This window comes from Artibeus jamaicensis, unplaced genomic scaffold (genome assembly GCF_021234435.1).
Source record: "Artibeus jamaicensis isolate MK-2021 breed Jamaican fruit bat unplaced genomic scaffold, CSHL_Jam_final scaffold_537, whole genome shotgun sequence".
In the NCBI taxonomy this organism is placed as follows: domain Eukaryota; kingdom Metazoa; phylum Chordata; class Mammalia; order Chiroptera; family Phyllostomidae; genus Artibeus; species Artibeus jamaicensis.
In genome coordinates, this window is record NW_026522047.1 from 37632729 (window position 1) to 37646388 (window position 13660).

At 38.9% G+C, this 13660-nt stretch overlaps 1 protein-coding gene across 1 annotated transcript in view; it reads left to right on the forward strand.

Moving 5' to 3' along the window:
• Positions 1-13660, forward strand: part of INTS9 (integrator complex subunit 9) — an 85539-nt gene that overhangs the window by 14656 nt on the left and 57223 nt on the right. Inside the window, exon 2 of the mRNA XM_037150447.2 lies at positions 11208-11335. Coding sequence (XP_037006342.2) covers positions 11208-11335 — 128 coding nt within the window. The remainder of the gene's footprint in view (positions 1-11207; positions 11336-13660) is intronic.

Genomic DNA, 13660 nt, shown 5'->3' on the forward strand with positions numbered 1-13660 from the left:
AAGTAGAAAGTGGAGTTCTCAGTATGATAAAGGACCCTCTCCCCAGCAGTGAATGCTTTTACCAATTTGGTGCATATGTGCTTCTAGTCAGTTATAAAAAATATTTTATGTCATTTACATAGCTCTGTGAACTCTTTAAAATCAACTATAATTACTTTTTAACATTTTTAAAGTTCTGGTGCCAGGCAGCCAACAAAGTTTATTCCCAGGTCAGCCCCTGCCTCTTTTCTCTCACTCACCCTTGATGTTTGCTGTCAGCATTTCCACCCTTTCTGAGCTTCTCTGTGTTGGGATGGGGGTGCGGGGAGGGTGCTTTTTATGGCCACTTTCTGCTGCTTTTCTCATCTTTATGAGAAGCCAAGTCAGAGGCCAGGATGGATGCGCAGGAGGGAGCAGCCGTGAGTGTCAGTTACCCAGCTGTGCGTGATATTTCTCTGCTTTCCAACCAGAAAGTGACTTCTCTGTGTTCACCATGCATGCTACGGATTTTCTGCTCAAGTGGAAAATTATCCCTCTATTTTATCCAGCTGTGTAGTCAGTTTGACAGTGAGTATGATTGGCACAGTTAACCGCTCTCCCGCAAGATAGAATCAAGATATAAAATGGAAGAAAGTGAAAGATTACCAAATAAAATTGAAATGTATTTATAGAAGTCTGAGTGTTTCAGGTCCTGGCCCAAATCTCTTAGCAGGGAAAATAGTTTCAAATTGGGCAAATTTAGCTCAGTGGAAACAGTTTAACTCACGATGGTGTGGTACAAGGCAGGGCCTCTCAGTAGCATGCGGTCCCCCTTTCCCCGACACACTAAGAATCTTACATACCCTGTTAGGGCATGGAGTGTCCCCTGGTGAGCTACACATATGGACAGCAGTGAAAATGTGTATACTCAGGTGTGTTGGTATACAGCAGCAATTGTCAACCTTTTTCATCTCATGGCACATGGAAACTAATTACAAAAATTCTGCGGCACACCAAAAAGTATATTTCTTGCTGATCTGACAAAAAAAAAATAGGTATAATTTTGATTCATTCACACCGGACGGCCATTATGTTTGCTGTGGTCATTTTTTATTTGACAGTCCAAGGGAAAAGAGGTCAGAGCCCCTGACATATTTTAAAACATCATGCAGCACACCAGTGTGAAAATCGCTAGGATAGCGGGAAGTTTACAAGCCCTAGGAAAGCTAGGTTCCTCATTTTTAAAAGAGGTCATTGGAGTAGGTGATGCTAGAAATCCTTCCAGCTTATGAACTGCGTGACTTCTGATCATTTCAGGACGTCAGCTGCAACAGTAGTGGCACAGGCGTGTTCTGTCGGCAGGTTGTGTGAAAGACCAGGATGACCCGGTGGATGTGATGGAATAATGGGAAGCAACCTTTTTGTCTTAAAGGAGAACTTAAAATAATCTAGTTTTTTGTCACATGAAGAAATTTAAGGTCCAAAGAATTTAGGGATTCATTTGGACCAGTACCAGCTTAGAGACGAAGTTAGAACTAACACATTATACCCAGGTTAAAAGAGATGGTGGATGCTGTAGTGCACAGTTGAGCAACAAAACCTGCCTGGTTTATTTAAGCAAAAAATAATTGTCCGCTTTGGGAAATAGTTTGGGAGTTTCTTACAGCGTCAAACGTTTATAATCCAGCAATCCCACTCTTTTTTTCTTAATTCTTTTTTTTAAATCCTCACCCGAGGATATGTTTTCACTGATTTTTAGAGGGAAGGAGGGAGGGGGAGGGGGGAACAAAATCAATGCGAGCAAGAAGCATCGATCAGGTGCTACCCATACACACCCTGAATGGGAATCAAACCTGCAACCTTTTGGTGTAGGGGGTGTTGCTCCAACCAACTGAGCCACCCATCCAGGGCTGCAATCCCACTCTTTTTAATATTTACCCAAGGGGAATGAAGTCATATGTCCCTACAAAGACCTGTTTGTGAATTTTTATAGCAGCTTCATTCATAATCATCAAAAACTGAAGATAACAATCCAAATGTCCATCAGCTTGTAAATGGATAAGCAGATTGTGGTGTATCTGCACAATGGAATAACTCAGTAATGGAAAGGAGTGATATGTGCAGAAACAAGGGTGATTCTCAGAAGTATTGTGTTAGTGGTGCATGAGATTTCCAATTTGTTCCTTAATTCTGACCCTTCTAGGAAGATTGTAGTGGTATCTTATTGTGGCTTTAATTTGTATTTCTCTAAGGACTAATGTTTAGCATCTTTACATTTGCCATCTATGTGTCTTCTTCAGTGAGTGCCTATTCAAATATTTTCCCTATTTTTGTTGCATTATTCGTGCTCTTGGGTTGTAAAAATTCTTTTTATTTTCTGTATTAAAGTTCTTTATCAGCATGTGTTTTGTAAATATTTTCACCTAGTATGTGAGTTATCTTTCATTTTCTTAAGACTATCTTTAGAAAAAGAAAAGTTTTAAATTTTTATTAAGTCAGTTTTATAGATTTTGTTTTATGGTTCTTGTTTTTTGTGTCTAATCTTAGAAGTTTTTGCCTAACCCAAGGCACAGAGATTTTCCTTTTTTTCTCGAGTTTCCCTGTCCAGTGCAGGATCCCCCCCCACTGCATGTGGCTGTTAAACACCCACAGTGGTACTAGCATGACTAAGGAATTGAATTTAAATTGTATCCCATTTTAATTACTAACTTTTTAAATTAAAAGTTGATACTCAATTTAGTTCTTGAAAAAATTTAAGTATGTTCATAAGAACTTGGGTATGTGGGTCTGCTTTTTTCAGCTGTAAGTTTTATGAAACCGAAATGCATATCAGGTATTTCAAATGAAAATTTAGCATCCAAATTGAAATATGCTATAATAAGGTTCACACCAGACTTTGAAGATTTAGTGCAGACAAGTGATGTAAATATGTCATTAATATTTTTTTTAGTTTAGCTGCTAAAAAGTTTAGAATTGTGTATGGCATGCATTGTATTTTTAATGAGCAGTGCTTTTCCAGAAGTCTTGTTTTAGCTCTTACTTCTAGTTGTATGGTCCATTTTTAATCCAAAGCCCCTTTAACCCTAATATTTTGTGATCTTTATGATGTTGCTAAGAGTCTAATGAGCATAAGCCAGACTATGGAGGGAAAGAACTAAATTAAAAAAATAAAAAAGTGGATTTTTCCATTAGGAAGCACCACATTTTTAAAATGTTAAGACGTGCTAGTGTCAGCTTCTCGGAGGCGTGGAAATGACTATGCGAGTGGTCCAAATGGACTAATCAGATGCTCTGCCTTATCAGTCTGTCCCAAGCTGTCTGCCTTGGAAGTAATGTAGCAGGTATTCGAGAGCAGTACAATAGGGAAACCAGTTAGAAAAGATGGCTAGAAAAAAACAGTCACTTTTATTTCTAAGATTCTTTCATTTTTTTCCTATCCAACTCTCCCATCCATATTAAATATGTACACTCTTAGCATAATACACCATTACAGATTTTTTTATTCCTATTAGTGGAATGGTTATGAGAAAACATATAGAGCTTGTGCGGATTTGGGTGTGAATTCAGTCTGATGTGATCTTCCTTGGGCCTTGACAATCAAGTTGCTATCCATAATATATACTTTATTCAGTTGTTGGGAAAGAGCCAATTAAATATTGGGTAGAAAATATTTGTCAAGAGTTTTTATTATTAGCGAAGGTAATTCGTACAATGAAATTTCCATTTCCTATTCCTCTCTAACCTAAGGTCCACTTTTATTTTTAGAATTCCTTTTCAAGCGTCAGCATTAATGTGTATTTTTATGAATATGTATATTTTATAAATACAGCCATCCTATTAATATGACATTTCTGGTAATTAGAGAGTTGTCTATATATCACTTGAAAAATTTATCATAAAATTATGAAGCCTTGCTGGTTCTCGTTAGAGAAGTGTTTTGCCAAACTTCATAAGACTAGGAAGCCCCAAGGAGTTCATTAAAAGTACCAGTGTAATCTCAGTAATTTAAAAATCTAGGAGTTGCCTTTGCTTCTTTCTGCCCCCCAAGACCATATCTTGTTGAGTCATCCTTCTCACGGGATATCATTCGTACTTTCTTCCATTTGCCGTGTGAGTAGTTTTAAGTCTTGTTTACTTCTCGTGGAGTAAGTGTGACGCCAAAATGAAAGTTGTGGACCATGATCACTCCTGAGCAGTTCCTTGAAAATTAACAAGTACACCTAGCAAACGATCCACTGACACTAAAATATGTGTCCATTATGAGCTTCTAGATTTGTTTTTGCACCACGAGACTTTTGTAATAAGGAAAATAGCACTACAGATTTTCACAATAGTAGGAAAGGTATAGTTAATATAATTCCGATGTCTGTGGAAGTATCTAACAACAATACAGAAAAGACACCCTTCTCCTCACTGCAACCAGTAGGTGGTAATAGTTTGCCCTTTTTGGAGAGTGCAGAGGAGAATCAGATCTCCTTCCTCCCTTCCCCACCCTTTGAAGACAGAGTTGTATCTAAAGCTAAAAACAACAGCCTTTGTTTTTTCCTCCCTGCTTTTCTCAAGTTGCTATGTATCATACCCATGTATGCTTATATTAGTTTAGTGTTTGTTAAGGAATGTATATTTTCAGCGTTATTAGGTATTGCCAAATTGTCCTCCAAAGTGGTTCTACCAGTTTATACTCTATTTTTATTACATGCTCTCTAATACTTGGTATTGTAGTCTGTTTATTTTCAGCCAGTCTAAGGTTTGCTCATTATTGTCCCATTTTGCATTTCCCTAATTCTAGTGATATCAAGCGTCTTTCACGTCTTCAGTTATTGACCACTTAGTAAACACTATATCATAATAACTATGTAGATTAAATTATTTTAACCAAGACTTGGGAAAAGGAGAACATACAATGTTTTAGTTCATAGTTCTTTTTGGAAAAGACAGACTTCTTCCCCAGAGCCAATTTACTAAAATTCAATTTGCCGTGTTTACCAAATGTACTAATTTGCCAGATTCTTCTGTATTTTTAAATAAAAATTTAAAATACTGTAAAACTGTATTTTATAGTAATTCGTATTGCTTTTGAAGATTTCTGTGGGGTGAAGTTGGCTGGTTGTCATTTTGTCTTCATAGCAGCATTTAAAAGTCATAATGTTGTTTTCTTGGTAATAGATGTAATACTCATAAAAACATAGATTTCAAAATCAGTAACCAGAAACCCCCAAGGGCTCTGTACCTCAGAGAAAGGAGTACTAGGAAAATGCTGTTAACTTGTTCATCAGGTCAGTAACGGAAATAAATCGTTTCTGCAAGGAGCTTGGGCCTGTGCTTTGAGGATGTTGAAAGTGACTAATGTGCTCCCCTATACATACATAGCATGGGTCTTCAAACTGAGAAATCAACATAAAAATTGATTTCAAGATGGTGTTACTTCTTAGGGACCTGCCCCAATCCATTCTGCATAGAACTCCTATAGATACAAGCTCACCAAAGATGAGCTCACCACAGTAATGAACACTCACAGTGAGTTAGAATCAGCAGACACTACTACAAGGCTCCTCTAAGAACTGGAGATAGTTGTACAATCTGCTAGAGAGTCTAAAGTTAATGTCAAACCAATGAAAGGAATAGGTGCTGCATTTTTTAAAAAGAGAACTTCTAGAAATGCAAACTGTCATTGAAAAGAAAATTTTAGAGATGAATTAAACAGCAGACTTGACACCACTAAAGAAGGAATTAGCAACTGTAAGATAAAGCTGAAGAAAGTATCCAGAATGCACTTCACAGAGCAAAAAAGCAAAATATGAATGGATAATTTAGTCATGGAGACAGTGTAAAATAAACATTACAACATGTACAATATAGGCATTCTACTAATAGAAACTAGAATGAATGGGAGACAGTATTCACAACAACAAGAGCTGACAGCTTTTCTCCCCACGTTGTGAAAGATGAGTCCTCATATGTGAGAAGCATTAACCAAAAGAAAAGAGAGGAAGCCAGTCATGCCTGTGTACATCTTTAAGGTCAGAACATTAATGATAAAGAGAAGGTTTTAATCAGTTAGCCTTGATTAACAGCCTTGAACATCAGTTAGGCTGGCAGCAGACTTCTCATCAGCAGTAATAAATGCCAGAAGACACTTGGATATATATTTAGTGTTCTGCAGTAATTTGCTACCTTATAATTCTACCACCATCACTGTTGAGGAGTAAGGTTAAAATTAAGAATTTCTGGAGCAATGTCTAAGAGGCTACCTTTTGAATAGGTGGTTACTAAAGGAAGAAGAAATGAGATTAAAGAAGGTTTGGTGAGCAAGCAAAATGTTTAAAGTGTTGGTAAATAATCATTAACTATAAAACGTAGAGTAAAATGATTCATTGACTATACAGTACTCCTAAGACACATGTTTCTTTCATTTACAAAGCACTGAGTAAAACCAACACTGAGAATTAAACCATGACATAGTGCTTAATGGTGGTAATAATCAGGACGTTAAGAAGTTACACTGACTTCTCTTAACTTTGAGGTTCCTTTCATCTAATCCAAGGGACCTGGCAGTCACCTTCATGTGCACTAATCTGAATGGGATAGGAAACCTTTTGTACGTATCTTGATGACAAAACACAGCAAAAGTGTCATCAGCTTTTGGACAGCTTCCATAGTAGGAAAAAAATCAATAAATAAATAATAGCGAAAACCCAAGATATAACAGTAAACTATATTATTGAGAAATACAGAGGTAACTAGAAGAGTTCAAAGTAGTTGCCTCTTTAAGAAAAAGAAATTCCTCATGGACACAGACAACAACAGTATGGTGATTGCCAGAGGAAAGGGAGGTGTAGGTGGCAGGAGAAAGTAGAGGATAAATGGTGATGGAGGGAGACTTGACTTGGGGTGGTGAGCACACAGCACAATATACAGACGATGTGTTATAGAATTGTACATTTGCTACCCAATATAATTGTATTAATCCATATAACCCCAATAAATTCAATAAAAATAATATTTTCCCTTTGGTATTTAACTTATTATTCCCTTAGAAAGTTCAAGATAGTGATCATCGATTAATGGCTTGAATTGTTATATAGTTTGCCCTGACCGGTGTGGCTCAGGGGCTGGGCACCATCCCGCAAACCAGAGGGTCACCAGTTTGATTTCCACTGGGGACACACGTCTAGGCCGTGGGCCAGGGGCCTGGTTGGGGGAGTGCAGGAGGCTACCGATGGACACCCCTGTTGCGCATCGATGTTTCGCCCCTCCCCCTTTTTCACGCCTCTCCCTTTTTTTTGTTCCAAAATCCCATCCAGATTATCAATTTACATTTACTTGTCATATCTTTGTAGGTTCCTTCTGGTTATGACAGTTTCTCAAGTTTTCCTTGAGAAACTTGATGACCTCCACAGCTCGAGGAGGAGGTGTTTTGTAGAGTGGTCCCCAAGTTTTTCTCATGATTAGACTGGGGTTGTAAAAATAATATTTAAAAAAGTAGTTGTCTCATACTGGGGCTGTGAGATTTATTCTATCTTATAAAAACTCTCTGATTCATTTTAACTCTATTATTAAATAGAAATAAAATTAACATGAAAGCATTGCTATGTGCTTGTTAAGCTAGAAAAAAATTAAAATTGTAAAACCTTATGTTGGCTAGAATATTCCCTCTGTCCTCAGTAGTGACTTGATCTTCCTGGAGGACAAACTAGTAACAGACAGTGTTTGTAAAATTGTGCATTTGCTTCACCTAGTCTTGTGGGATAGACAACTGTCTAAGACAGAGGTGGCAAACACAAGGCCCATGAGCCAAGTCTAACCAACCACCTTGTTTTATCCGGCCCGGCACCTTGTTTCTACCTGGCGGCAGCGCCGAGCTCCTTGCCCCTCGTTAAGGAGTAGTTACATTTACACAGTCCTAAAGTTATATTCAGCCCATTGAAGGCAGCTGCAAGGCTGATGTGGACCCCAGTGAAAATGAGTTTGACACCCCTGATCTAAGACATTAATGAATGCCACTCTAGAATAGAATTGCTTAAAATGCTGTAAATTACCTCCCCCAAATTTAGGTGGCCTCTTCAACACCTTAATAATTCTCTAACTATGGAAACTAATAGTGAGCTCATACCCTGTTTCAGGAGCTATATCCATTCATTTAGTCCTGACACTTTTCGGAGGGTGGCTTCTATTACTACATCTTGCATATGAGAAAACTGTATCTTTGAGAAGCTAAGTAACTTTCCCAAAATCACATGTTGATAATGAGCGCAACCAGAATTTGAGCACAGGCAGTCTTGCCTCAGACTCTGCCTTTGATCGTTTCTCCAGACTGCCTCTCACAGTTAAAGCCATTTATCAAGTAGGTGACTTTCCTGTTGAGGGCTTTTAATTGCTTCTAGACAGCTACTGCTAACATTACAGCTACATTTTGGTATAGATTCTAGATGGCTTTGACCATAATGCTGATGGGAATAAGCAGTGAAACAGATCATCTGATATATTACTGATGACATTGTAAATAGGCAGAGCCCTTTTTGGAAAGCATTTTGGCACATATTTCAAGAGCCATAAAATGCTCATATTTTTTGACCTAGTTAATGCCACTTCTGGGAATCCTCTAAATAAATAGTTCAATGCGGAAAAAACCTTAAACATAAAAGTGATCACCACGCTGTGTTTGTAATAGAGTGAGTGGCACCCTAAATGTTCAACAGTAGAGGAATGAGACAGCTAGGAGACGTGAGGCGTAGGGCAGCAAGGACGAAGGAATCATAGTTGTCATGAGTGTTAAGAGCTGCGTGCAGAGCAGTGTATGCATCAACATCACAGCTTTTACAAATACAAAAAAAAAGACTGAATAGAAAGTGATTGTGGGTACTGTTTTTTCTTTCTGCTGTTTTTCAAACTTTTTGTGGTACAGATTTATTTCTGACTTTAAAATTAAAACCCGTGATTGGTTCACGCATTTGTGCATTAGTCTCATGGTGATTGCAGGTAACACAGTGGAAGCATGCAGAGAGCATCTCTGGAGACGGGCGAACTCCGGGACCCTTGGAGGTGCCTCCTTCACCGGCTGTGGAACCTGGGCCAGTCACCGTGTGCTCAGGGGACTTGCTTGACCCACGAAGGGAAGGGTGGAATTTGGGAAACATCATGGCATTTTTAGAGTCAGGGGCCTTGCTGTGTGTTTTTGGCTCTTTTCAGACAAACCACTAAACTGTGTAAAGCTCAATTTCCTCACCCATAAAAATGGAACTAGCGAGATCGAGGCCTGGCACTCTTTTAGTGAACACTCTGAAAATAACCGAACTCTTCCGTTCGGTTATAGCCCTTATAAAACGTCCCTCATCTCTTTTTATCCTCGTGTGACAGGAGCAAAGGCAGTCTGTCACCTGCATTCTTTTGCCTCTAATCTTTTCAGCAGCAGCTTTTACACGTCAGTCTCCTGTCTTCTGGCGTAACTTACTATCCATAGTTTAGAGTTAAAATGCTAAGAAAAATTTGGTCATTCAATGTGGCTGGCTAGAATTTCAGGTTTGTTTTAATCATATTTTTCTAATTATACAAATGTAGTAAATGCTTCCTGTGGAACATTTGGAAAATACAGAAAGCAGAAAGAAGAAAAGATACACCATATCTTTGTGGTCAGTGATGACCATTATATGCATTTCACTTTATTTCTTTTTAGGTTTTTCTGAATATCTGATTTTTTAAAGGAGAAATATAGGAAAGCTCCTATTAGAATATTTGTTTAGTTTGACCCAGTTTAAGGTGATGTTTTATGTTCATTTTGAGATCATTTATCTTTAAGACAAAATTCTTAGATGGGGATAAGACCAAGCTAGTGATGGGGAACCACAGGGGGGATGGGGAGGAATTAGTAGGGAAGTGTTTTCTATAATTCTGATAACCTGTCAAAGAAAGAACTTATGCGAAGTACAGTTACCATAATCATACTTCCTAGACTCTTTAAGGACAATTACAATCTTAAATAATTGTATTGTTTTCATTATTAGTAACTTTGTACTCTTTCACACCGTGAGTTGTGAATTTTGGTTTGGAAAATATCGTCATACATAAACTTGCAATAAAGGAGCTTGCAAAATACCCAGTTTCTTAGATCTTGGCCTTATCCTTTTTAGAACATGTGGTTTTAAAAAATCATCAGTCCCTTTAATGTCCTTTGGAGAAAAGTGGGGCATTTATTCTGTCACAGAACCAACAGAGCAACAAATACCTGGGAAGACGTAGCTGGAGCTGCCATGGCCTTGCGGGGCCAGGCGTCAGTGCCACAGTGCTCTGACCTGCGCTGGGCTCGTACTTCAGCCAGAGAGGAAGAATGTGCCTGTCCAGGGTTGAGAGCGGTGGTTCCTCCATTTTCCAGGCTTTGCTGTATGTAATGACTTTCAAAGTAGGGGAAAGGTCTTTCCCCTCTTCTTTCTTTTCTTCAAGCAGCAATCAAATTATGAAAGGTGGCATAGGGTACATCCCACATAAATAATTTTCAGTGTGGCCTATCTGTCATCCCCACACCACTGAGGAGGACATGAGAAATGTTTGAGGTCAGTGTGTTTGTCTTGCCTCATCACTCTCCTCTGAACACTCCACTGGGGCCTGTGCCCCTTTGACTTCTGAGGTCTGCTGCCACAGACAAGAGACTCTTGATTGGTTGGGAGTAGGTGGTCCCTCTCTCCTTCTTAGTATCTGCACATCAGGGAAGTCCCTGGTCCTTTAAGTCATTTTTCTGAAGAGGCTGAGCTATTCTTCAGGACTGATGCTTTTTTGTTAACCCTTCCCAGTCATTTCCTCTTTGAGGAAAGTCATGATTTATTTAAAGGAGGAGAAAAGCAAACCTATAGCACACTTAGAGGATCTGGTTTAGCATTTAATCGACTTCTGCAGCCTTAGGTGGCACTTGGGGGCAGAGAAATAGTGGGATTTTGGAAGTGTCATGGGAGGATGGAGTAACTATAGCCTGGAAACTTTCTATTTCAAATAATTACAGTCCCTCCAAAACTGTGCATGCTCGAGATGTAACTTGGTACCCTATAAAAACCAGGGTATGAGCTGAGACTTTTGAGGATTTTGAACTGCTAGAGGAGGTGGGAGTCAGAGCTGTGAAAGGGAGGAAGCCGCATGGAAAGTTACCAGAACTTACGCACTGTTCTTTGGAGAGAAGGTGACAGGTTGTACTTAACTTATTGTACTTTTTAGGCTTTTTGGTAATTGATTATTGATAAAAGTGTTATGATTTTTCTTTTCAGTATTGCCTGTCAGGGCATCCAACCTTACCCTGCAATGTACTCAAATTCAAGTCAACCACCATCATGTTGGACTGTGGACTGGACATGACTTCTACCCTCAATTTCCTTCCTTTGCCTCTTGTTCAAAGGTATGTGCTGGTGCATCTGAGACCAAAGGAGCTTTAGTTTGTTTAAAAATGGTATCCATTTCTACAAAGGTTACTAGTACCTTGTGTGTTGTCCTAAGTTTACTTTGTTCCCTTAAAAAAATGTTCATCATCAAAATAATTTCCTTTGGCTGGGTTGATGGAAAGTGTTGTATTGAATTATTGATTGACTTCTTTATTATAACTTCTGAGCTTCTGTAAAATGTTCCTGCAATTGCTCAGTGCAAGTGAGGTCATGTATATTTCATCTTTCCTGCTAATTCATATAAGAGCTGATAAATGGTCAACTGATGAGCCCAAGAATTGAATTTTAAAATCATTTCACTGCCTTTGCAGGGATTTGATATCATAGAAGCTGACAGTTCCTTTTGATAGGTAGCTATGCATTATTTTTATGCTCGTCAGCTGTAAATATCATAGAATCTTATAGGAAGCCAAAGTCCATGTCATAAAGCAGGTAGATTATCCCAGGCCCATAGTCAGCACTGTTTACTCCTCTAAGACTTTGTCTAGGAAGCTTGCTGTTACTTAGAAGCAGCATTTATAAAAGAAGTGGTAACTTTTAGAAGCAACTGTAGTCCCAGTAGCAAAAGTGATGCAACCTACAAGAGGGGAGACAGAAAGCAGTCTAAAGCAAATTTAAAGCTCAAAAGCATATGGCATATAGCAGGCCCAGTAAACCATCTAATGCGTCTCATCGACTCCTGAAGACATCGCTGTGTGCAATGATTATTCATGATGGTAACCCTGTGAACCATGGAGAAAAAGTAAAAATAAAAATCAGCCATTGATTTTTTTTTCCCGAGCTAAGGGATACAATTAGGTGGTAGGAACAAGGTCAGAAATAATTGCAACTCACATTTTATGCAAAGCTTGTAAAATTCAGTTATCATCACACCCAGTACTTAGAAATTCTTTTACCATGCACACACAGATGTTATCCAAAAGAATACATATATAATATGTGTATACATAATTTTATATATATATATATAGAGAGAGAGAGAATTGGTTTAGGCATTGCGTCATATATTTCTCAACAGAAATGACTAACAGGTTATTTATTATTAAAGTAGCCTGAAATCATTGTCTCAGCCCTTCCCCTGCCAAACTAAAATGTTTCTTCATTTGGTGTTTACTGAGAATCTGCACTGTGTCAAACAAGGGGATATAGATCTGAACAAGACAACTGTCCTTTCCTCATGGAGCTTATAGTCTTTGAGAGAAAAAGAATTACACAGTTGAAGATTTCATACTCGCGTTAAGAAAACAGCTATATGAGGTCTGTCCAGAAAGTATCCAGCCATGCACAATGAGAAATTGAGGCATTTATTAAAGAAGATACAAGAAACCATGTACATAGGACAGTGACACCTCAGTCCCCTTCAAAGTAGGCATCTCGGGACCTCATACAGTTCTCCCAATTGCCATCAGCTGCCCCATCGTATTTTCTTGAATCCCATGGACTGCCTGAAATCTCTTCCCTTTCAAAGGTGATTTCAGTTTTGGGAAAAGCCAGAAGTTGCAGGGCACCAAATCTGGGCCATAGTGGGGCTGAGTTACCTGGGTGATTTGATGTTTCTCCAAAAAACTGCATAAGATGTGATGCATGAGCAGGCACGTTGTCATGATGAAGCTGCTAATCACTGGATGCCCATAGCGACAGCCTTCTCAATCCTCCAAATACCTTCCCTGGAGCTTAATGCAGAATTTGATACAGATTAATTTCTCCACTCACTGAGTCATTTTGAGTGCAGTGGCCACACACCACACATGCTCATTCAACTTTGTGTACCACCCTTACTGACTAGTACAGTGAAGCCGTCACTGGTCACACATGTGCACTCCAGTCCACTCTCCTCGGCCGCCAGGTTACGTTGATGTTGTGCAAGTTGTTCTCATTATATTAGCAATGGCTGGACTTTTTCTGGGCAGACAAGGTACTGCGAGGAGACCTACATGGTCTGTGGGGTCATGAATTATTTAGGTGTTCAAAACCTAAACTGGACAGCCAGTCCTAGCTACATGTTTTCCCTTTTCTGTTTGTTTATTCTTGTCTTTACCTGATTCCCCAATTCTTGTGATTCTCACAGCCGTGGCTCGGCATTAGAACCCACTTGTATTCTGTCTAGCCTTTGTGGTTGGTTTCCTCTCAGGGGGAGGTTGTACTAGTGGGGTAATTGGCAGCCCGTAGTTTCTTTCAAAAGGTGTCTTCCTTTGCCCTGTTCAGAAACCTTCAAGATATACTTGGCTAAAAATAGTATCCCCAGTTTCCCCCTATTCTCTCATCCTGCTTTTTTTTTGTCA